General features: G+C 45.4%; 1 protein-coding gene across 15 annotated transcripts in view; it reads right to left on the reverse strand.

Annotated features, from left to right (window-relative positions):
• CPLANE1 (ciliogenesis and planar polarity effector 1) overlaps positions 1 to 24,797 on the reverse strand; it is a 193,163-nt gene that overhangs the window by 24,372 nt on the left and 143,994 nt on the right. For 9 of the 15 annotated variants that reach the window (XM_038401861.2, XM_038401863.2, XM_043514509.1 and 6 more), the window contains 10 exons: positions 24,131 to 24,185; positions 22,691 to 22,795; positions 22,069 to 22,161; positions 20,823 to 20,944; positions 20,362 to 20,557; positions 19,485 to 19,726; positions 11,904 to 11,997; positions 10,761 to 10,922; positions 6,857 to 6,887; positions 6,012 to 6,143 (listed from right to left, as the gene is read on the reverse strand). In XM_038401861.2, coding sequence (XP_038257789.1) covers positions 6,012 to 6,143; positions 6,857 to 6,887; positions 10,761 to 10,922; positions 11,904 to 11,997; positions 19,485 to 19,726; positions 20,362 to 20,557; positions 20,823 to 20,944; positions 22,069 to 22,161; positions 22,691 to 22,795; positions 24,131 to 24,185 — 1,232 coding nt within the window. The remainder of the gene's footprint in view (positions 1 to 6,011; positions 6,144 to 6,856; positions 6,888 to 10,760; positions 10,923 to 11,903; positions 11,998 to 19,484; positions 19,727 to 20,361; positions 20,558 to 20,822; positions 20,945 to 22,068; positions 22,162 to 22,690; positions 22,796 to 24,130; positions 24,186 to 24,797) is intronic. The other 6 variants (XM_043514512.1, XM_043514511.1, XM_043514513.1 and 3 more) reach the window with 4 other exon arrangements.

Raw genomic sequence — 24,797 nt, forward strand, 5'->3', positions numbered from 1 at the left:
CAGGGGAAAGGAGTATGTTTTTGTGGATATAAAACATTGCCATGGTGTTGTCTGTCATAATTGATACACATCTCCTGGTCAAGTGGGCTCGGAAAGTCTGGCATGCTAGGTGGACCATGCTCAGCTCTCTGACAACGTGGAGAGCGAGTTCCGCCTGAGACCAGAGGCCTTGTGTTCTAAGGTCTCCCAGATGTGCTCCCCAGCCCAAGGCCCCCACTAGCAAGGTGGATGGATGAGGACTGTTGAAGGGGACCGCTGCACACCGCTATCTGCAGGTCGAGCCACGACAGGAGGGAGTCGAGGACCAGGCAAGGCCAAGTTACGACCCTGTCCAAACTGTCCCGAACCGGCCAATACATTGAGGCTGCCATGACTGGAGCAGCTGGAGTCTGAGCCAGGCATGTTGGACCACATAGGTACAAGCGGCAATGTGTCCCAGGAGTTTCAGGCCATTTCTTTAATGTGGTGGTGGGGAACCGCCTGAGACTTCAAATGATATTGCCCAGGGCCTAGAACCTCGCTTCTGGGAGGTATGCCCTGGCCTGTGTTGAATGCAGTACCAACCCTATAAATTCTATCCACTGAACCAGGGACAGCGTAGATTTCACCACATTCAGGAGAAGGCCCAGCTTGTCGAACATCATTTTTATGAAGTCGAATTGTGCCTCCACTTGGGCCCTGGAGCAGCCCTTGATCAGCCAGTCATCAAGGTACGGGAACACCTGTACCTGTCCCTGTGCAGGAACGCGACTACGACTGCCATACACTTGGTAAACACTCGAGGAACCACTGACAGGCTGAACGGGAGGACTGTGAACGGATAGTGGTGGTTGTTCACCACAAACCTGAGGTACCTTCTGTGGGACAGTGTAATTGCTATATGAAAGTATGCATCCTTCAAGTCGAAGGCAGCCTACCAGTCCCCTGGATCCAGAGAAGGGATAATGGAGGCCAAAGAGACCATGCAGAACTTGAGTTTCTTCATGAACCTGTTGAGCTCTCTAGGATAGACCTGAGCCCGCTTTTGGTACTAGAAAATACCAGGAATAGAAGCCCTTGACCTTCACCTCCTGAGGAACCTCCTCCATTGCTCCCAATGATAGCAGCAAGTGAACCTCCTGTATAAGGAGTTGCTTGTGAGAAGGGTCCCTGAAGAGGAACAGGGAAAGGGGGTGGAGGGGAGAGAGGGCAGAGAATTGAAGGGAGTATCCCCTTTCTACTGTTCAAAGCACCCATCGGTCCAATGTGATACGGGACCAAGCTGGGTAGAAAGGGGATAGTCGGGACAAGAAGGGAAGGCAGACTGGATCCTGTATACTGGTGTGCCATCCTCAAGCGTGCCTTCAAAAGGCCTGCTTCTGACCCGAAGATAGCTTAGTTTGACCAAATTCCTGACCTCAGGACGGGTGTGGTCTCTTTCTGCTGCTCCTGTTCCTCCTCTGGGAACTGTCCTGTTGGTTCTGCGGTTCGTAAAACCGAGGAGGTGGTTGAGGCCTGAAGTGCTTCTGCGGCATGGAAAGAGTGTGGAGGCCCAGCGACTTGAGAGTGGCTATTGAGTCTTTTAGGCTATGCAGACTTTTGTTTTCTCCTAAAAGAAAGCTGAGCCCTCCAAGGAGAGGTCTTGGATAGTCTGCTGGACTTCATATGGCAGACCAGAGACCTGTAGCCAGGAGCTCCTTGTCATGGCAACCCCCCGTGGCCATAACCCGAGTAGCCACAACTGCCCCGTCCAGAGCGGCCTGCAGCGAGGCTTGAGAAATAAACTTGCCCTCCTTCACCAGCCAAAAACTTGGCATGGCAATTCCTGCGGCAGCAGCTCCACAAACTTAGCCATTGCTCCGCAAGTATTAGAGGAATATCTGCTTACAATGGCCTGCTGGTTCGAAATATGGAGCTGCAAGCTGCCGATCAAGTACACCTTTCTCCTGAAGAGGTCAAGTCTTTTTGCCTCCCAGTTCTTTGGGGAGGGTCCCTGGTAGCCCTGGCATTCATGCTTGTTGGCAGCATCCACCACCAGGGAATCTGGAGGAGGATGGGTATACAAGTGCTCGTAGCCTGTCGATGGCACAAAATAGCATCTTTCATTTCGTTTAGCCCAGGGGGGACAATGAGGTTAGGGTCTGCCACAAAGTCTTTGTGGTGTCAGAAATGGTTTTTATGAGGGGCAGGGCAACGTGTGCAGGCCCAGAGGGGACAAGAATATCCACCATGGGATCAGCATCCTCCACAACCTCCTCAACCTGGATGCCCAGGCCCTGGGCAACCTGCTGCAGCAATTGCTGCAGAACCTTCTTGTCTTCCAGAGCTGGGGCTACAGAAGTGCCCGGCACTGCCTCTTCTGGCGAGGAAGAAAGCCCCGGAAGGAGTGGCTGCTCCGTTCCCTCTGCGCCCAGGGAGGTCTCATGGCGCCTGGGGTTCCCGGGGTGTTGCGGTCAAGCCCCAACAGTTGCCATGACCTTCAGTGCCATGACTACAGAAGACTGTTGGTGACAGAAGAGTCTGTGCCGGAGTCAGGACTGCCAGTGCCAATGGTACTGGTGACAGTGCTGATGCCGACGACATCATTATAATAGGCGGTGGTACCGTGGAAGCTGGTCAGTGCCATGAGTGGTGGTAACCTGGCATCGAAAAGTGCTGGAGCCACTCCTGATACTGCTGGCGCCGACAGAGCCGGAATTGGTATAAAGTTAGCTGAAGCTACCGATGCCACTCTGGAATGAGACCCTTGGCTTTGCGCTTGGCTTTGGTGGAAGGCCTAGCGTGTCCAGAATGGCCACTGTGTCAGGTGTTGCCACTGCGCCAGCCACAGCGCCGGGTAAGCATGATGATCCCACCATGACCTCGAACTCCTACTCCTGTCAGAGAGAACGGAGTCAGACTCCGACAGAGTTCTCCGAGAAAGAGGGCCACGGAGGTGCTGTACTGCGAGGCACCGACAGTTCACAACATGGACTAGGGGACCTGCGTGGCTCCCAAAACGGGGCTGTTGGTGCTGAGGGGTGCTCTGAGGATGGTGAGCACCACGACATCATAGCAGGCTTTCCCCTTGATGGTACTAAGGGACAGGATGGTGCCAGTGATTCATTTCTCCTGGGAGGGAAAAACGGCGTCGTAAGGCGCAACAAGTCATGGGCCACCCAGAATGCCTCCGGAGTCTACAGGAGCTGCAGCTGTGGACTCCATGGGCCCGGTGAGCAGGCAGGGTCTGGACTCAACTGCATCACCACTGGGGCAGGAGTCGATGCAACTCTGGCAGGCGAAGGGGCCGAGGTGGTGTGGCTGACTGGGATCTCACAGTGGCTGGTTCCTTGGTCTTGGCTGAGGGAGAGTGGCCCCTCTCCGGCCTCCTTTTCTTTTGTGGGACCAGCAATTGTGACCAGTTCCTGCCCACAGCCTATACGTGGGAGGAACTGTGACAGTGTCAAGAGTCTTGCAAGTCCTTTTTCAGCACCAGTTCCCCTGTTGGTGGTGCCGGAGCGTTCCGCACTAAGAAGGAGGAGGTGCTAGGCGCAGGATCCCCCAGTCTGGGGTCTGACTGGGGCCGGAGCGTGGCCTCCATAAAAAAAAAAAAAGGACTTTAAGACGTTGGTCTCGGTCTTTCCAAGTCCTAGGGTGAAACCCACGACAGAGCCTTCACTTGTCTTTCTGGTGACTCTCCCCTAAGCACCTTAAGCATGAGGAGCGCAGGTCACTTTTAGGCATGCATTTGCCACAGGCCTCACAAGTTTTAAAGCCTGGGGACCAAGGCATACCATGGGACTGGGAGCATTGCGGGTGGGGGGAATCCTCAAAGAAAACCTAACCACTAAAAATAACTACACTACAAGTACTAATAACTAATGCTAACTAACAGTATGAAGAACTATATACAACGGACACTGTGAATGGCGTTTATCAAGGCAAGAGCTATGGAATGTTCCAGCTAACCATCACTGGCAGTAAGAAAGAACTGAGGGGGTGATGGGTCGGCAGGGCTCTGTACTGAGCCCTAGAAAGGCATGACTCCAGAAAGCATCCAGGCTGACCTGAAGGATTCTGTTATGGGAAAAATCTTCCGGCTGCCATGCACGCATACACCTGATTGGAATTGACATGAACAAGCGGATGATACTAAACTGGGAGGAGTGGTAGATACGCTGGAGGGGAGGGATAGGATACAGAAGGACCTAGACAAATTGGAAGATTGGGCCAAAAGAAATCTAATGAGGTTCAATAAGGATAAGTGCAGGGTCCTGCACTTAGGATGGAAGAATCCAATGCACCGCTACAGACTAGGGACCGAATGGCTCAGCAGCAGTTCTGCGGAAAAGGACCTAGGGGTGACAGTTGACGAGAAGCTGGATATGAGTCAGCAGTGTGCCCTTGTTGCCAAGAAGGCCAATGGCATTTTGGGATGTATAAGTAGGGGCATAGCGAGCAGATCGAGGGACGTGATCGTTCCCCTCTATTCGACACTGGTGAGGCCTCATCTGGAGTACTGTGTCCAGTTTTGGGCCCCACACTACAAGAAGGATGTGGATAAATTGGAAAGAGTACAGCGAAGGGCAACAAAAATGATTAGGGGTCTAGAGCACATGACTTACGAGGAGAGGCTGAGGGAGCTGGGATTGTTTAGTCTGCAGAAGAGAAGAATGAGGGGGGATTTGATAGCTGCTTTCAACTACCTGAAAGGGGGTTTCAAAGAGGATGGCTCTAGACTGTTCTCAATGGTAGCAGATGACAGAACGAGGAGTAATGGTCTCAAGTTGCAATGGGGGAGGTTTAGATTGGATATTAGGAAAAACTTTTTCACTAAGAGGGTGGTGAAACACTGGAATGCGTTGCCTAGGGAGGTGGTAGAATCTCCTTCCTTGGAGGTTTTTAAGGTCAGGCTTGACAAAGCCCTGGCTAGGATGATTTAACTGGGACTTGGTCCTGCTTTGAGCAGGGGGTTGGACTAGATGACCTTCTGGGGTCCCTTCCAACCCTGATATTCTATGATTCTATGATTCTAAGCACTTGAAGAAGTCATCCCCCACCTCAGCCTCATTCCCCCGAGTGGGTCCTGCAGTGGGGCGTGGGCATGGCTCCAGTCCTGGCTCGCTTCCGCCCGTTTTACCTTTGTGGTCCATTGAAAAGCGTCTGGCTGTTTAGATTTGGCCCAGAGTCTGCCTGTCGACTATCCCTAGTGTAACTAATCCACTTTAAATGCACACCTCTGGTTAATTCAGATTAATTTTCCTGGATGTCCCCCTATAGACAAGTCCTAAAACTATTTTTTTCAAATGTGGCCTCTAATTTGCGTGCCTCATTTTTTCAGGTCTCTCATTTTAAGACATTTAGGACCTGATTTTCAGAGGCATCAAGCACCTGTAGCTCCAAATGCAGTCAACAGAAGTTATTGGTATTCAGCACCTGTAAAAATAAGGCCTCAAGTTGAGCACTTCCAGACTGAACCAAATAAAACGGATACCTTCAAATCAAGATTCGATTTCTTTCTAAAAGATTTGCGCTAGTTTAACCACAAATGATTGGACTTGATTACTGAATTATTGAAAAAATGACTAAGTGAAGTTCTATGGCCTGTGTTACACAAGGTGTCAGAAACAGATCATAATGGTCCCTTTTGGCCATTCTGAAAATCTCTTAAAGAGCTAGTGGACACTTATGAAATTTTTCACCAAAATAATTTGTTCCTTATGGAAATTTATATCTCCACTGTTAAACATATATTTTGTGCAGGCTAAGTAGATTCTATTCACTGTTTGAATATTAGTGCCACTGAAGTCAATGGAAGTGCACTCATACTTAAAGTTAAGCATGTGTGGGGGTGTTTTGTAGGCTTAAATTTAAGAGAATGACATTTATAAAGTATTTATTTAATCAAGCTAGTTTTAACCAACAAGCTGCTTGTTTTATTAATTAGAGTTTTATACACTAGTGAATTTAAACAATTTAATTTACATTAATTAATATGGTAGCGGCCGTAACTCCATACAAAGCAGAAATAAAGACGACTGCTATATTATTACCTGGAGATTTTTCTAGCCTGTGTTTTTGTAATGCTTGGTTCTGTAGTGGAAACGCCACCCTCTGTTACAAGATCATCAATAACATCAGTAATACCACTCAGTCCAGTAATTTTCAGGGGTTTGTCTATAAAACTCAAATTAAGGAAAAAATAATGTCGTTACTAAAAAAGGAATATATTTCCAAGAAAAATTAAAATTAAAATATCTTAAAATCTTCACTTTTGAGCTCAGATGGGCAAGAATATTCTCCTTATTCAAGAGTGAGTTACCCATACTCTTGTCTATTGAGTTGCCCATATTTCTACATGTGTATTGTTAGAGTTACACAGAACAATATTCTAGGTGTGATACACACCAATCCATTTTTAGTCAACGGATAAATACCTCTTCAATACAGAACTACAGCCTGCAGGTTTGCATTTTTATTCAATAACTTTGTAATGGTTTCATTGTGTTAATTCTGACTTTTAATTTGAGTATTTCAATGGAAGTTGTGCGTGCTTATCCAAAAGCAAAAATTAGCCCATAGAAGTAACATAAAAAACTACGCATAAACACTTGTAATGTCTTTCTTAAATGCTCAAAATGTGCAAAAGAAACAATTTTCAGTGGACTGCAGGGTGTCTTATATAAAATATGTTTATTCATATCCTATTAGTGCATGTTAAGGTTATTCTGATCCACGTTACGTATATACAACTGCCTGACTAGAAAAGCGTTACATATATACCTAGATTTCTATATAGATAAGATTTCCAGTTTGATACTCCATTTTCCAGTAGGCTTTTTAGAAATACAATGTTGGCAATGTAATTTAACAAAATCTGTGATTTCAAAATACTTACCTATCACCTACATCTTCATTTATATGAATGTCTGAAATAGAAATAGCTTTAATCAATTAAAATGTAAATACATGCATTAACATCTAATTTCTGTTCAAATGTAACAAGACATACAGATTAGTTAGATGAAATATAGACTTTTTCAAACTGGATATGTTCATATTACAATGAATATATGTACTACTTTATAGTCTTAACTACCTTGTGCTCATGACAGGATTTGAGAATACATTATCTATAGGCCACTACCAAATTCATGGCCATGAAAACATGTGTCACGGACTGTGAAATCTGGTCTTTCCCCGTGAAATTTGGTGGTCTTTGTGCTTTTACCCTATATTATACAGATTTCATGGGAGGGGAGACCAGCTTTTATCAAATTGGGAGTCCGAACCAAAAAGGGAGTTGCAGGTGGGGTGTCACAAGGTTATTTTAGGGGGGTCGTGGTATTGCCACCCTTACTTCTGCACTGCCTTCACAGCTGAACAGCCAGAGAGCAGCTGCTGTTGGCCGGGCGCCCAGCTCTGAAGCCAGTGCCCCACCAGTGGTAATGCAGAAGTAAGGATGGCAATACCATACCATCCCACCCTTACTTCGGTGCTGCTGCCTTCAGAGCTGGGCAGCCAGACAGTGGCAGCTGCTGCCTGAGGGCCCAGTTCTGCAGGCAGCAGTGCAGACCTAAAGGTGGCAATACTATACCATGCTATCCTTACTTCTGTACTGCTGCTGGCAGCGGCTCTGCCTTCAGAGCTGGGCTCCTGGCCAGCAGCCTCTGCTCTCCAGCTGCCCAGCTCTGAAGGCAGTGCCTCTCCAAGCAGCAGTGCAGAAGTAAGAATAGCAGTACCGCGACCCCCTTACGATAACCTTGTGACCCCTGCACAACTGCCTTTTGGGTCAAGACCCCTACAATTACAACACAGTGACATTTCAGATTTAAATAGCTGAAATCATGAAATTTATGATTTTAAAAATCCTATGACCATGAAATTGACCAAAATGTACCATGAATTTGGTAGTGCCCAAATCATTTAGAATCACTATTATTACTTAGTGATCAGAGACATTCAGTGTAACAAATATCAATCTTGGCCCTTAGCTTGGAAGTTACAGCTCTATGTTTAAATACAATTTAGTAACAATTATATAATCAGTCTGGCTTTTTATATCATTTGATGTTCACTGCTTATAAGCAGATCTCACTTGGGAACTGAGCTTTTAAAACAGTGGTGCCAACACTTTTCCTGTCGTGCCCTGCTTTATCAGTAATGGAATCTGTTCATGCCTCCCACCATTACTGAACAATTGGCTCAGCAGAGGACCTTGGGCTGAAGGCAGAGCTCAGGGCAGAACTGGGGATGAGGGAGGAGCTGGGCTCGAGGCCTGGCGGGAGAGAGAGAGAAAATGAGGGCAGAGCTGGGCTGGGGCCAGGAGCTGAGCCCAACCTGTGTCTGGGGTTGGACCTGGGAATGGAGGAGTGGCCAGAAGCAGAGCTGCAGCCAGAGCCGGGGCTATGGACAGAGTGGAGCTGAGGCCAGGGCCAGAGTAGAGCTGGGGGCAGAGCAGTGCTGGGTGGCTCTCCCTCCCCGCCCTCCATGGGGGCTGGTCAGGGCCCCATCGCTCGCCTCCAGGGGGGCATGCCCCACAGTTTGGGGATCACTGTTTTAAAACCATTAGCCAGGCTGCTACAGCTTGAGAGCTAGATTCCTAGTCACTCACCAAAAGTACATACAATAACTAAGAATATGAAAGAAGAGAAAGGCAAGAGAATTGTCATTGCACATACAGCCAAAGAGAACTGTAATGTCAGTACAAATATTTACTTTGCACATTGAAATGAGGCTAGATGAAATAAAACGAGCATTCAGGCTAGGATACAGCTAGGGAAACTGGTATTAGTGACATATAGCAACACATTTCATTACCATGTGGTGGACTGGAGTTAAATTCTCATCTCAAGTCACTGGGCAGATAAAAAGGAGGGAATCAGACCCAAAATTATTTACTTTTCTTCAACATTCTAATGGAGATATCTTTGGATATAACACAGGATATAATACCCCTCTGGACTGTCATCAAGCATTAAATGTGTATCTATACATTAAATGTGTGTGCATGGGTTACAAAAACAGTGCTTCTACACTCCTGAATGCATAAATCAAGCAACCGAGAAAAGTGGCATGATACTTCACATAATGCTAATGATCTCACTTCACACTAAGCCATGGGGACCTTTGTTGGGCTTGGCAGAGAAGATGTGTTGCTCCTTTAAGGGTGGTTAGAGAGCCAGAGAGTTACCTGCAACATGGAGGCAGCTCCATCCCAGGTCAGCATGGGGATGCTGACCTATTACCCCCTGCGGATAGTGGGGGATTTTCTTGTTTTTCCTTGTTTTCCAATGGTTTGCATGCAGAGGGGGTGGAACTCAGTTTCCCTGGGTGTTACTGGTTTAACAAGGTGATGGGAGAGGAAGTTTGTTGTTACAGAGGACCGGCGAGGGAACTTGTGACCCCAGCCAATGGCCTGGAGAATGAATACCCTAGCTACTGGTGACCCGGAGGCCCAGCTCAGGAGTCACAGCCGGTTCTGGCCAGTGGGAGGACAATGGGTTGTGAAGAGAGGACCCTGGTGACCTAACCAGCTGGTTCCAGCCAGAGGGGGCCAGAGGACAGAAGAGGGGAGAGGAGGCAACCCTATTTACCTGGAGAGAAGACAATGGACAGAGGTGGGGCTTGGGGCCAGTGATATTAGATGCCCAACTGGGAAGCAGGGGGGTTCTGGGATGGAGAGGGAGAGCAGGCAGGGCCCACCTGGATGCAGGGGAGACTTGGATGTGCTGTGCTGAGGGCGGCCAGGCCTGAGGGCCCTGAGAGTTTCCTATGCTGTGTTCAAACGCTCAATAAACCCTCCTGTTTTATGCTGGCTGAGAGTCGCTCTGGTCTAGAGAACAGGGGCATTATTCCCTTTGGAAGTGGAGGCCCCGGGGGTCCACAGCGAGGGAGAGATGCAGCTCCAGGAGGTGGAGGGGCTGAACCCCCGAGAGTGGACCCCTGAGAAGGACTGTCTCACTGAAGGGGGTTTCCCCCACAGATCGCACGGAGCCAAGCATGGGCACAACCTATGAGTCCGTGACACCCCCTCCCCGAGGTGACTGGAAGAGTGGGGGACTGTTTATGCTCATATCTGGGCAGTGAAAGACCTCTTTTTGCCTGTCAGGCAGAGCACCACCCACCTTTTCAGCAATGTAAGTAGTTGAAATACCAGGTTTTTGTCATGATCCACTTTGGGCATTATGCTAATTGCTCCTTTTGGGGGTCTGGGAAGGAGTTTTTCCTCACTGCCAGATTGGCAAAGGCACAGTGGGGATTTTTTTGCATTTCCACAGTGGACTGGAGTTCTGGGGGACGAGGGAAGAATGAAAGGAGGGGATTAAGCTATGAAGTCACAACTCATTATGTAAGTGCAGGTACTCCATAGGGAACAGATACAGTGATCAGATAAAATGGATTGGGAAAAGATTTAGACGAGGTATTCACTGAAAGAGGAGAAACTGTGGGAGGGCACGCTGCTGTCGGGTCAGGACTCCTGTGACTGGATACGGCAGGGAGTCAACCCTTCCCCCCATTAGCTCCATTGACCCTCAGTCGAGGTGGGGAGGGGAAGGTCCTAACAGCCTCCTTGGATATATGTAAATGGTTATGGAATTACCTGCACTGTACATTTTTATCTGCTGGGTACTCCCAGACATTTAGGAATAAAATTTGCAGCCTAACTAAACCACATCCAGTGTCTCCTCTCCTCCTTCCCGCCTAGCCAGACAATGAAAAAGATTTCAGTAACACAAAGAAATGTGTCTACTTGCTTTTTAACAAGTAAAGGGGAAAAAAGGTAAATTAAAGCATGATACCAGATGATGACTTTATACGACTCAGAAGGTTAGCAGATGAATTTGCAGGGGAAAGAGAGTGAGCTTGCAAGGCTGTATAACTGGTTACAGAATATTCAGGTCTTGAACCCTCCTCTTCTTCATCCATAAGATCTTCAAAGTCCACAGAGCTCACATAATGTGCTGATGCAATGGAAGAATTAATAGACACAATAAGTAAAACAAAGTAAAAAAAATCCAGACAAAAACAGAAAATGCAGTGAAATAGTAATATATTTATGAATTTGTGTTATGGATTGATTAATATACCCTTCTAACCAAAAAAACCCCAAACCCAATGTATTCAGATCACTGTGCTGCTGGAAAGTTAATCAGTGGAAGTATGGAGCCATACTGCCCCAGTCTGAGCTTCAGGAGTCGTCGTGGCTCCTGAAATTGCCAGGTACATGGTAGCCTGCCTATGTGAAGGACTAAATTGTGGCTCATCCTTGAGGTGGGTCATGGATCAATTTTGTGTATCAATACAGAATGTAGTCATGATCTGGCCATATATTTGATATGAAATAATATGATGTTCCCTCTTGGCCTCAATTAATCAGTACAGTGCAGCAGAACTACCCATATACGTATTTTCAATCCATTTTCTAGACAAAAATAATAAATTACATGATCAATACCTCACCACTAAGAAACCAATTTAACTGATGTGACCTTTTATTAAACCAGGCTAAAGGGTAATATTATATCCTTGTAGCCACCAAAATGGCATGAATAATGTAATTTTATTACAACATGGGGAAAAATTCAGAGGCCAAATTATGATGTCTTACAAAATTATTGTGGAAGCCAATGCAAGCACGGCATTTGATTTTACAAAATAACTGCAATAAGAACCATTATCTCTAAAACCCAAGATCAGGTCCTGCATCTTAGTCATAGAAACAATTAAAAGTACATCAATAATTTCTAGTCCAATGTGGTTAAATAAATTCCCTTTTTATCAGTATTCTAATTTTCTACCTTTCATTTTACCTCTTCTTGATGGGAAAAGATCAAATTACCAAATTTTGTAATTGAGGTAACGTTACTTTAAGTGGTAATAAATTTGCAAAATTCCATGATTCAGCACAGGGCCTAACACTCCTCATTTAGCAGGACACATACCTTCATCAATAACTCCAACGCCTTCAGAGAACAAGGAAGCTGCACCCAAGTTTGGACTGGCAGCTGTTCCTAAATCTTCCATTGTTTTTACTATCTAAGAAAAGAACTCACATACTTGATAAAAGTATTTTTGATTAATGTTTTGTTTAACTGAAACAATTATATATCAAATATTCATGAAAGGATTGTTTTAAACAGAAATATCTATTTAACATTTTAATAAATATATTCTTATTCAAAACATTTTCAACTAAATAAATAATTTGGTTGAGAGAGGAGCCCAAGGAGCCCTAATTGAGTTTTGTTCAATTGGTTCACGTAAACAGCTAAATCTTTAAAGAATGTACCCTGCTAACGTGCTACTCATATGCCTAATGGCTTGTCTACATGCAGAGTTGGTGCGTAGCAAGTCAGGGTGTGAAAAAAATGGTTACCTACCTTCTGTAACTGTTGTTCTTCGAGATGTGTTGCTCACGTCCATTCTATGCTAGGTAGGTGTATGCGCGCCCACATGCACAGTCGTTGGGGACTTTTCTGTTAGCAGTATCCAGAGGGTCGGCTGTAGCGCCCCCTTGAGTGCCGCAGTCATGTGTCAGTATATCAAGCACCACGGATCCTACGTCTTCTCAGTTCCTTCTCGCTGGCAATTCCGAGAGAGGGCAGGAGGGAGGTTATGGAACGGACATGAGCAACACATCTCGAAGAACACTAGCTACAGAACGTAGGTAGCCGTTTTTTCTTCTTAGAGTGCTTGCTCATGTTGATTCCATTCTAGTGACTCACAAGCTGTATCCTTGGGTGGGTTCAGAGTTCACAACAGTCCTCACCAACCGGTCGATTGGTATCTCCAGAGGCAGAGTGAGGCTCCCTGCCTGCCCCAGTCCCTCGCCGCTCCAGGAAACAGCCAGCGCAGCCCCACGGCAGAGGACAGGGATCTCCCACTGCGTGCTGCTCCTGCCTGCAAGCACTGCCTCTGCAGCTCCCGCAGGCTGAGAACAAGGAACGGTGGCCAATGAGAGCTGCGGGGACGGTGCTTGCAGAGAAGGACAGCACACAGAACCACGTGCTGCCCGCCCACCCCCAGGGGCCACAGGGGCATGATGGCCCCTTCTGGGAGCAGCATGGGGCCAGCGTAGGCAGGGACCCTGCCTTAGCAGCAGCTACACTGCACCACCAACCAGGAGCTGCCAGAGGTAAGTGCTGCCCGGCAGGAAGCCGCACCCCAACCTCCAGCCCTGAGCTCCCTCCCAGAGCCAGCAACCTAAGACCACTCTTTACCCCAAACCCACTCCTGCACCCTGAACCCCAGCCCTGAGCCCCCTCTCAGAGCCAGCACCCCAAACCAACCCTGAGCCCCCATCCCGGAGCCACCACCCATATACCCTGCACTCCAGCATTCTGCCCCAGTCCTGACCCCCCTCCCAGAGCCAGCACCCTGTACCCCCTCCTGCACCCCTGCCCCAGCTCAGAGCCCCCTCCCAGAGCCCGCACCCCCTCCTGCTCCCCAACACTCTGCCCCAGCCCAAAGTCCCCTCCTACACCTTGCTTGTTGATATAGAACATAGCCGCTATACTGTCCATCAGGATTTGGACCACCCTGCTCTTTAGATGAGGTAGGAAGGTGTGGCAGATGAAGCGGACCTTCCCGACATTGATGTGTAGTGAACAACTGAGGTGGGCCAATGACTTTGCATGCTGAGATTGCATAGGTGGACTCCCCACCCCAGGTCCAAAGCATCGGAGATGAGGGTAACCAACAGCTGAGGGGGGAGGACTCCCTCCAGCAGCAATGCAGGGTTTTACCACCATGCAAGTGACAACAGAACGTTGTCTAGAACCTTGACTACACGGTCCATGCTGTGTCTGTTGGGTATGTAGACTGACGCCAGCCATGCCTGCAGAGGCCTGAGGTGGAGTCACACTTGCCGAACCATGGCTGCCATATGGCCCAACAGTCGCAGGCAGATATGAGGGGTGGTGAGAGGATGAGCTTGTGTACACAAGATCAGGTCCACCACAGCCTGGATCCGGGCCTAAGGGAGGAAAACCCTGGTAGAGTGAAGGATCGTTCCAATGAACTCTATGCTCTGTGTTGAGACTAAGGTTGACTTTGTCTCATCTATTAACAGCCCCAGGTTGCGACAAGTGGAGCAAACCAGATGAGATGACAACGTACCTGATCCAGGGATCGGCCTTTTATTAACCAGTTGTCGAGGTATGGGTAAATCTGTACACCTTTGTGCCTCAGGTAAGCGGCCACTGGCACTATATACTTTGTAAACACTCTTGGTGCCAATGACAGGCCGAAGGACAGTGCCGTGAATTGAAAATGGCAGTGCCCCAACAAAAAATGGAGGAAAGCCTGTGCCCTGGGAAAACAGAAATATGCATCCTTTAAGTCGAGGGTGACATACCAGTATCCCGGATCCAGGGAGGGGATAATGGAGGCTAGGGAGACCATGCAGAACTTTAACTTCTCGAGCGACTTGTTGAGATGTCACAGGTCTAGAATGGGTCTGAGGCCTCCATTTGCTTTTGGGATTAGGAAATAATGGGAGTAGAACTCTTTCCCTCTCATGTCTGGAGACACCTCCTCCGCCCCCAGGAGCAGGAGGCTCTCGACCTCTTGCACGAGTAGTTGCTTGTGAGAGGGGTCTCTGAAGAGGGACGTGGAAGGGGTATGGGAGGGAGGGTCAGCCACAAATTGCAGGGTGTAGCCCGAAGAAATTGTCCAAGAAATCCAAGGTCAGCTGCGACCAGGCCAACTGGAAGGGGTGTAGACAGTCGAGGAAAAAGCAGATGGGTAGATACTGGGCAGTGCCTGGGCACCGTCCTTGGACGCATCCTCAAAATGCCCATTTCTGGCTGCCCTGGTCTCTGGAGGGGCCAGGCTGGGCAAAGGAATGGGAAGACGAAGGGTGCCATCGCTAAAACCCCTTTGTCTTTCTCCTTCTTGCTGTAGGAGCTGGATCAGGGGACACCCCACCAGTGTTCCCTCTAATTTTTCCCACGCACATGCGGAATGAATTTTGTTATGTGCACCAATATGGATGTGATGTGTGACACATCACCTCCATATTAGTGCACATAAAATTCATGTGGTGGGGGTGGGGTCAAGGGGTTCGGAATGTGAAAGGGGACTCAGGGCTGGGGCAGAGGGTTGGGATGTGTGGTGGGTGAGGGCTCCAGCTAGGTGGGCGGGCTCTGGTGTGGGCCTGGGGATAAGAGGGTCTGGGGTGCATGCTGCCCAGGGCTGTGATGGGGAGAGAGAACCCCCCCAGCTCTCTCTCCACGCAGCAGCCCCTGGGCTGTGGGGAAGGGGCGCCTCTCCTTCAGCCGTGGCAGATCCGGGCCAGGGCTGGGTTGGGGCTAGGGCCGCAAGAGAGGTGCCTTTCCCACGGTTGCAGCAGGTCCGTGCTGGGGCTGGGAGAGAGGAATTTCTCCCTGCTGCAGCCCTGAGTGACTGCGTGGCGCTTCATAGGCTGTTGTGCAGCTTAGAGGGAATATAGCGCCCCACGACCTTGATGGAGGCAGAGGCCGGAATGGCTTTCTTGCCTGTTAAGTGGTGTGCAGGCCTAGGACTTGAGGGTGGCATGAGAGTCTTTAAGGCTCTGGAGCTGTGTCTCTGTCAGCTCTGAGAAGAGCCCTGCTTCCTCAAATGGGAGGTCCTGAAGGCTAGCCTGCATCTCCTGGGATAGCCTGGAGGACTGTAACCAGGAGCTGTGCCTCATGACCATCACAAAGGTGACCTCCCTGGCCACTGAGTCCGTAGTGTCCCAGGGGCCATCTGGAGGGTGCCTCTCACCACTGCTTTGCCCTCTTCCACCAAAGTGGCAAACTCCTGGGCTTGGTCCTATGGAAAGCACTCCTTGAACTTGCTGATGGAGTCCCACCAGTTGAAGTTGTACCTGCCTAGCAAGGCCTGATGGTTAGACACCCAAAATTGCAGGCTGGCTGTTGAATAAATTTTCCTGCCAAACAAGTCCAACTCTTGGCGTCTTTATTTTTGGGTGTGCCACTGGCCTTTTGTTGACAGCAGACACTACCAGGGACCCTGCTGGAGGGTGGGTATACAGATATTCAAATCCCTTTGCCGGGCTATAATATTTATTTTCAGCTTTTTTGGAGGTAGGAGGAATGGAAGAGGCAATTTTCAGGACCCCTGGGAGGATGGGCATTACAACCCGGGCCTGGGTGGAAGAGACATTGAAGAGGTCACAGGATTTCTCTGCTAGCTCCTCGACCTCCAAGTTCAGGTTAGCAGCAGGGCCCTGTGCTTTTGAGCAGGACTCTGTGCTCTTTGAAGTGATCGGGGGGGTTGTTTGCTTGTGAGGGACTCGCCACCACCTCGCCCCGAGACAATGAAGAGGACTGTACCGCAGCGGGTGGAGAGGCTTCCTCTTGCCTGCCTAGAGACAGCTCCTTGGGCGTTGGGGCCCGTTGCGACAGACTCAGCTCCATGCTCTGATACCGGTGCCGGCTGGTCCAGAGGCAGTTTGTCAGATGCGGCCTGAGAGGAACAGTGGGAGTACAGGACTGGCATGACAGGTACACCCCATTGACTCCAGTATTGCCACTGCGGGCCACTGCCCCTGCTGCTGCCGCTGCCAGAGCTGTGCCTATCTCCTAGGTGATGGGTTGAACTCTCCCTCCGACTCGGATCACTGCCCTTCCGGCGACGAGAGCAGAGCCATAGATACCCGAGTCTGTCGGCTGACCCTCGTCAGCAACCAGTAAGGAAAGGGCAAGGAATGGTGCCTGCCCAAAGAACGGTACTGGTGAGTTGGAGACCAGTGCCATGACCAGGAACGATCCCGCACCATGGGGGATCAATGCCACGGGGACTGCTCAAGCAATGGGGATCTGCGCCATGGCAATCTCTGGTGGGAGGCCCGGCAGTACCATGGGTAAGGGGATTGGCATCGTGACTCGGGTGGCCCATGCCTTGTAGGTGGCGACCTTGGTGTTAGGGACCTGGGTCTTCTAACCAGAGACTGAGGCTGCAGTGCCAGGGTCCTAGGCCATGATGACAGGGATTGACACCTGCAGTCCAGGGACGCTCCGTTGCTTTAGAGGGAGGTCCGGGCCTTAACTGAGTTCATCGCCTGGCTTGGCATCTGCAATGCTGGATGGCCTACTTGTTCCTTGGCTGGCAGGGGCACCTCAGGCACACGTAGCCTATGAGCAGCCGGGATCCCCTGCAGCTCCCAGAAGTCGGATCCCTAGCTGGACTAAGGGGTCTGACCACAGTGGTACCCTAGCGTAGCTCTGAGGTGGGCACGTGGCCTAACACAGGTCCTTTGCCCAAAGCCCCCTTGTCCTACAGTGCTGACAGGCCCTTGGGCTTCAGCCGCTTCTTGAGCGCCAGCGAGGGGCAATGGTGCCGGACAGGTTCCAGTGCCAGCGGTGCACTGCGTCAATGCCGAAGTAGTAGATCTGGAGTCTGATCGGGAGGGCTCCAAGGCAGGACGAAGCAGAGTCTCATGAGGAGGGCCTTCAAGTGGATCTCTCACTCCTTTTGAGTTTAAGGGCGAAAGTTTTTGAAGATCCTGCACTTGCCTTTTCTGTGGGATTCGCCCAGACATTTAAACAACTATCGTGGGGGTCACTAATGAGCATCAGCTGGGTTCACAATGAACATGACTTAAAGCCTGTGGAACAGAGCCTGCCCTGTTGCGCAGTGAAGTCCCAGCCAGGACTCTAACTACTGAAACTATTAGCTAACATTAACTTAATAGCCAAACTAAGTACCTAACAACTAACTACAAAGGAGACAACAATGGGGTGAAAGAACCGCTAATGCTCTTGCGATGCAAGACAAAGCGCTCCAACCGTCATGGGCAGTAGGAAGGAACAGAGAGTGCGTAGGGTCAGCGGCGCCTGATACACTGATGCATGAGCGCAGCACTCAAGGGGGTGCCGCAGCCGACCCTACAGATACCGCTAAGGCAAAAGTCTCCAACAAATGTTCATGTGGGCGTGCGCACACCTAGAATAGAACTGAAGAACTATAGTGCACCCTGCTATCATACACTAGATGTTCAGCAGAGCTCTTTGACATACACCCGTTTCACACAGCAGGACATAAAAGTACACTACAGAATTTTTTTTTTAAGAGTGTGATAGCCAAGTCCAAATGACCAGTTAATGCACTACAAGCTAGCGTGCAGCAGATTCATAACCTGGCTTGCTGCTCAACTAACACTCTGCATAGACAAGCCTTCGTGTTTTCAGAAGTGCACCCTCATAATATGGTAGTTTTTGTACATATTTTTATGCTGCTGAACTATTCTCATATGGTTAATTTAAAATAAGTAGCAAGGTGCACTACAGTTTCACACCCTGACTTGCTACACACTAACTCTCCATGTAAATGGTCTAAGTCAGGTATTTCAAAATTCTAGCAACACGAGTTTCCAGAAGGTGTGAAATTTACCTGTGCAAACCAAACCAAAACTGATAAAGCTAAAATTTGATCCATCATTTGTCACTGTCCCTAAAAAATATTTTTAAATGCTTTCAACTTCTTTTCCTACCCCAGCTATTTCATGTTTTACTGCCTCATTATCTTTTTGGATGTGCTAACAGCTTGCATGATAATGTACAAAGTAGATGGCTAAGAAACATCACTTGATGTGATTCCAGACTACATGCTGGGTCAGATTCTCAGTTGATGTAAATCAGCATAGCTCTGCTGAAGTAAGTAAAGTTATGCTGATTAAACTCCAGTTGGAGATCTGGCCATCTGAAAGGACAATTCATTGGCTCAGCTTAATAAAGTTACTTCCATTCGGTAGTAAACTGCAATTATACTTTTAAACTGACTGAAATAATAAATAATACTTAGTAGTATTCATCAGATGTTCTCAAAGTAACATTTTACAAGAGTATATTATTTTCCACATTTTTAGGATGATTAAACTTTGGCACATTTTAGATGGAAAATTCATAAGAAAATTAAACTAGATGTACCATAGAGAGGCAAAACTCTGTTGTTGGTTTCTCAGTTCTCATGTTTTGTCATGGCATATAGGAAATTGCATTTCCTAGAATTTATGCACTGCAATCCAAATATACTATATAATCAAATGGTATTTATTTTATTTATATATTTAGATTTATAAAAATGATAAAAATGGGCATCTAAGGTACCCTTGATAAAACATTTTTATTTATAAAAATAAACAAACACTCAAATATCACAGTGAATGGTTTTCAGAAATCCAGTCACTCAGTTAATCTGTAAATAAAAGTGCAGTTATAATTGCCAAGAATTTTCTAAAACTTGCCAAAAAGAGGTCTCCTTCCCAGCCTGTAGCAATTGGCATTTAAAATCCACAGAATTCTAGGATACCTAAACATGCTGGGCCAGCTCCTTAGCTGAACAGAGCTCTGACAATTTATATCAACTGAAGATTTGGCCCTCTGACAGTAACAATGGAAACCAAGAGATCCAGCACTGAGGGTGAACGGTCAGTCCATTATTCTCTCTTTCTTAAAGTACACAAAAACATCATTCCAAAACGTAAATTCTAATTTTAATTGAAAGAAGGAAAAAAATACAGAGCAGTCTGAACATACCAATTTAGTATTGCTGAAATCCTTCTCCATATTTTCTGCTATGTTTTGTAATGCCTGCAATTGTATATCCATTTCCTGCAGCTTTTTACAAAAGTGTTCTTTGCTAATTATTTTGGCTGATAGTCCTGTAGAGTGAATGATGCCGACATCCTCATGCAATAGGTTCCAGGTTAGATTGTGTCTACCAGCAAGTGATTTTATATCCCTTTCTTGCACTGGGAACAGATCATTTTGATGGTCATCTCGAAATAATAATAAAAAAGAACACACAATACAGTGAACTGTAAATATTTCAATAACAGGTACGTGTATCAGTTACGCTAATGTTTTTGGTGTGGATTGGAGGAGTGCAGGGTCCATCCCTATAGGAGTCATAGTGTAAATGGTCCTTCTGTGAATAAATCTCCCCCATCCTACTTGGAGAATGGGATCAGTCACCACTTCTTGCATCTCAGGACCTGCAGAAGATCTGGCGGGAAGGGAGGGCTGGGAGATGCACAGTGTCCCATCTCCCTGGCAAGCGGTGGTAATTCTGCCAAAACATAATGCAGGTTGTAACTGCATGAACCTTCTGATAAATGCCACCTTCCCCTCTACACTTTTGAATATCATGGCAGTGAGGCTCTGCTGCAGGAGGCTGGCATTATGGAGAATGGTGAAGAACCATAGAATCTCTCAGGAAGAGACATGACCTCAAAGAGAAAGAGAAAGCACAGGGAAATTCTGCAGAATTTCTTAGGAGGGATGGCCTCTAAGGTGAGGGAAGGACAGAAGGTCTCTTGTGTGGAAGCGCAACAGTGCTATAATGAAGGATTTTTGTGAGCAATTATTTTCAACTAAAAAAATAAAAATAGAAGAGTAAATAAGTGATTGTTACCTTTTCTCTGAAATTCATTAGGTGGAATTGCATTGGTAGCAGAAGCTGCCATGTGATGCAGTTTTGCAGAAGATGGAACTTCAAAGTTCTCATGTTGTGTGATAACCATCTCTTCTGTAGACTCGGCTATAGTAGGCAAATCCTTCAAGAGATCATTGTCTTCAATGTCAATCACATTGATATATGTGTGTCCAATCTGAACCACAGCAGAAAAAAATTAAAGGAATTATACAATATTTATTTTGGGTAGTACTATGGCTAACTGTCCCCTTTTCTAATCCATTGTCTTTGGTTTTTGAGTTGAAATAGATACTTGTTTATTTCAAAGACTAGATAATAGTCATTTTTCTATAAAGTTTCATGCAATCTACTCATGCTGATGAGACGAACCCAAACTAACACAACTGGTTACATACAGCATGTTATAACTGTATTATCAGAAAATATTTCCGAGTACTAACCAAATCAGGTGCAGTATCAGACACAGAGGATGGTAAAAGTCTCTCCCCTACTTCTGTGTGGAGCCTGAAGTTTAAGTACATGTCTGGTGGCAACATCTGAGGAACTCTTGAAGCCAGATGTTCTATGAGAAAGGAAATAATGGTTAGGAATACAACATACAGTAAATATCCCTGGCATATTAGAAAAACAATTTGGAAACAGATTCCACTAACTCAGAATCAAGGAAAGCTTCAGAAAGTTATCAGAGCCCTCTGACCAGAATAAAGTGACATGCTATGCTATATTGTTGTTTAATAATTATTCACAATAAAACTGATTATTACAACAACATTATTTTTCATTTTGGTGATCAACAAAAATTTAAAAATCAGTAATATCAAAGAAACTGAACTTCTATTAGTTTCCAGAAACAGTTCTTCAATTAAATAGTTAAAAAACCCAAACCTGATACTTGCTCTAAAACTCACAAGAACACATTGTTAGCAAAAACTGTAGCACACATCTTTGTAATGCATTAAATTATTAGATGGTGGAATGGTTTTGTGAGAAAAGTGGCACTGTCAAAATTAAGCACTTGTGGGGAACAATCATGCGCTGGAAGGGAGAAGTACCTAGGTGATTTAATGGATCTTTTCCACCTCTAATTTCTATGTGTCTAGGCTAGATTAATAAAATTATAGTAATAATCCTTTCGTTGTCTGTAAATTCTAATGGAAGATGTAGCACAGCTTTGTGGCTTAAAGGATATTCCCATTACAATCCTCGTTTTCAAGGTCTTATATTTGGCAAAAAACAAATAAAAATTTCTCCTGCAGCGCCAATTTGCACAAAAGAGAAGTGTTTTTACCATAAAGAACAAATCAGATTCTATTCTGCAGAAAAACCTTGCTTGAAAAATCAAGGCCAGATCAGGGGAAAAATTGTTCCTGCCAGTAAGTGGAAAAAATGAGTACGGCAGCCTGTTCAGCTATGGAGCGACTGGGAAATGACAGATATGCATAAAACCCCAAAAGTATCTGCTAATTAAACAAAAATGTAGACTATAGAGTCATGAAATGCAGTCCCAATCAACATTTTCATATCACGAATCACTGTTATTTAGTTAGATTTTATGAACAATTGGATTAAAATTAATGTCTTCTTCATGATATTCTCTACTAGGTACTGAAAACATTATACAATGCAAAAGTGTATACAGAAAACCCACGCAATCCACAGAATGACAAAGAAAGGCAGAAGGCACACCTGGTGAAGGAACAGAGGCGATAGGTTGGTTTTTACTAAGTTCAAAAGCTATGTCTTCAGAGCCAGTTTCTATATCCTGATATGACCTGAGAACTTGAATGGTATGAAAAAATAAAATCAAAATGCATTACTAGAACAGAACAGTTGGGAGAGCAGAAACCCATACAGAAAACATTTGCTTACTATCCATTAACAGAAACTATATAAGAAAAAGGAAGTAACCAGATTCTAATGCCTAAGTTCTAAATCTTAATTCTAAACTGCTAAATCTAAGCCATAATGTGGACAAAATATCAAATGAAATCAACAAGAGTATTTCCAGAGAAAAGACTTTGGGATCTGGCCCTCAGGAAAAAACTGGCAGACAATCGCTTTATGTCAAGAAGAAATTTTGCATTTTTATTTGAATAGCTGTAGGAACAGGAATTTCTATTGTTTTATTACTTATTTAAAATAAGAAAAGATTAAAATACCAAAAAATATAACAAGGTATTCAATATTTTTAAGCTTTTTTGATTATAAAAATGAGCAAATACTGCAATACACAAAAGCAGATCTGGAAAACAATTGGTTGCAAGAATGTAAAACAAATAGCGCAAACAGATTATAGGTGGCATTTTACCCGGATCTGTATTTGTGCTTGCATCCTGAGTTTCTGCGGGTTTTTTTCTTGTGGAAGCCATGCAGTGTAGACCTGCTGAAGTAGTAACAGCCTCTCCCACCGTGTCTAAAAAGGGGAAACACATAATCATTGTCCACTATTAGAACAAGAATTTTTAAAGAAAAATATACCATAAACTAGCCATTTCAGAATGAAACAAACTAAATAACTGCTGTAATTGTATTTATCTGTTCTACAGTTTTTAAATTAGAAAAAAGTCAACTATTATTTAAGTAAGCATGCTTTATAAAAATATTGGTGGAAATATGTGCCCAATTTAAGACCTAATGTAAAAGGATCGAACTCCACTGAAATCTATGTAGTTGTACCTACTTAAACCAAGCCTGAATTTGGCCTAGTAACTTTTAAATGAGATCTTTTTATATAATAAAATTTTGTACTTGTCTCATGTTTTAAAGAAAAAATGTGTGTATGTATATATGTATGTTTTATTTTTGGCTTATATTTTGACAATGCAATCACCTATTTCTCTAATACCTAAGGTCAGGGAATAGATTTTCCTCTCTTTTTTCTCCTAGAAATACTAAGTCTGATATTGAATTAGTTAGTTGGAAGGAAGGATATCAGCCACATTTTCCCCCATGTGCACTTTTGACAGGTTGGAGAAAAGATCATTTTCAGAATAACCTGGGCAATTTGCTCCCAGAGGCACCTTATATTCCATGTAATCAAAATTTTCATTTAAATAAAAGTGGAGTAATATCTATTTTATTTAAACTACAGAAATTTGTTATAAACCTTGAAAAATATATTTTTTTTAACTATTTTTCCCCCAACAAGTACAGGTAGTGTAATCACTGCAATGAACACCTAATTTTCCATTCTTTTCTTTTTCTCTCTCTTTTGCAGTATTCTAGGACAGAAACAATACAGGAACAACTTATACAATTATAAACAATACAGTGATCTTATTTACTCTCATGTAAACCTGGAGTAACTCCATTCACTTCAGTGGAGTTATTCTGAGTGCACATTTATGTGTAACCGAGGTCAGAATCCAGCACACAGACCCTAAAATCTGTGAGGCGTTTTTGGTTTGGTTGTTTTGGGAGCACCCTTCAAAACTCTAGTGCCACAAAAGAGGACTAGACTTGTGTTTCAACTCATCATGCATTAATAGAGATAGTCATGATTTTATTGGGGAGATCTTGCAAGCCATGATGGTGTTCGCTACTCTACATTGCATGATTTGAGATGTTGCATCTTGATGTTGTCATGTCCTCATTATGCTCAGCAAGGCAAACAGTTAAACATATCAACCTAGGAACTCAGAATTTAACCAATTAGTTCTTTCTGTGACATCTGACAACCATTTTGAAAAAAAAGATAAAGTTTATGACTTGACACGATTATTTTTTTTTAAAACACGAATGTACATACCAAGTGAAATGACAAAATCATCTCCAAGGTAACGGCTGGATTCTGCTTGCTGATCCTAATATGAGAAAAATGTGATCAAACCAGTGTTACAGGATTTCCTGATGCTGTCAACTTTTAAATAAAGTTATGCATCCTTTGAGCAATAATTTTAAAACTCATTAGAAAACACTTTCCCCACTCTTCTTCTTTAATTCTGGTATTATTCCTGTACTAAAGTGGCACTAGACAGGGATTCAACTCCCTCAACTAAATTTATATTTTAAAACTTTTAGGGATTTTTGGAAGAAATATTTAGTCTGCTCCTCATAACAACAGAGGTCACTTTGGGCAATTATTTTTTTCATTTTAATTAATCTGAGTTTAATATAGTTCTTTACCTATCTCTACATACATATAGGCCTACCAGCCTATCATCAACTTTAAATGCCATTAGGAGGCATTTGAAAACAAAAGGACAGGGCTACACAATCGCTACATATTCCTCACATACATGCAACAGTTCTCCAAAGCTGCAATGTATCCTTACAACCAAATATTGAGGGTTCTGTCAAAGTGGTACATAGACTGACCTTTCTACATGGAGGCAGATTCTTACATCAATGGCATTTACAGCCTCTGCTTGGCCTGAGGATTAAAAATCCAGAGACCAAACTTGAAAAGGTTAGGC

The sequence above is a fragment of the Dermochelys coriacea genome, chromosome 5 (assembly GCF_009764565.3).
Source record: "Dermochelys coriacea isolate rDerCor1 chromosome 5, rDerCor1.pri.v4, whole genome shotgun sequence".
NCBI classification, from domain to species: domain Eukaryota; kingdom Metazoa; phylum Chordata; order Testudines; family Dermochelyidae; genus Dermochelys; species Dermochelys coriacea.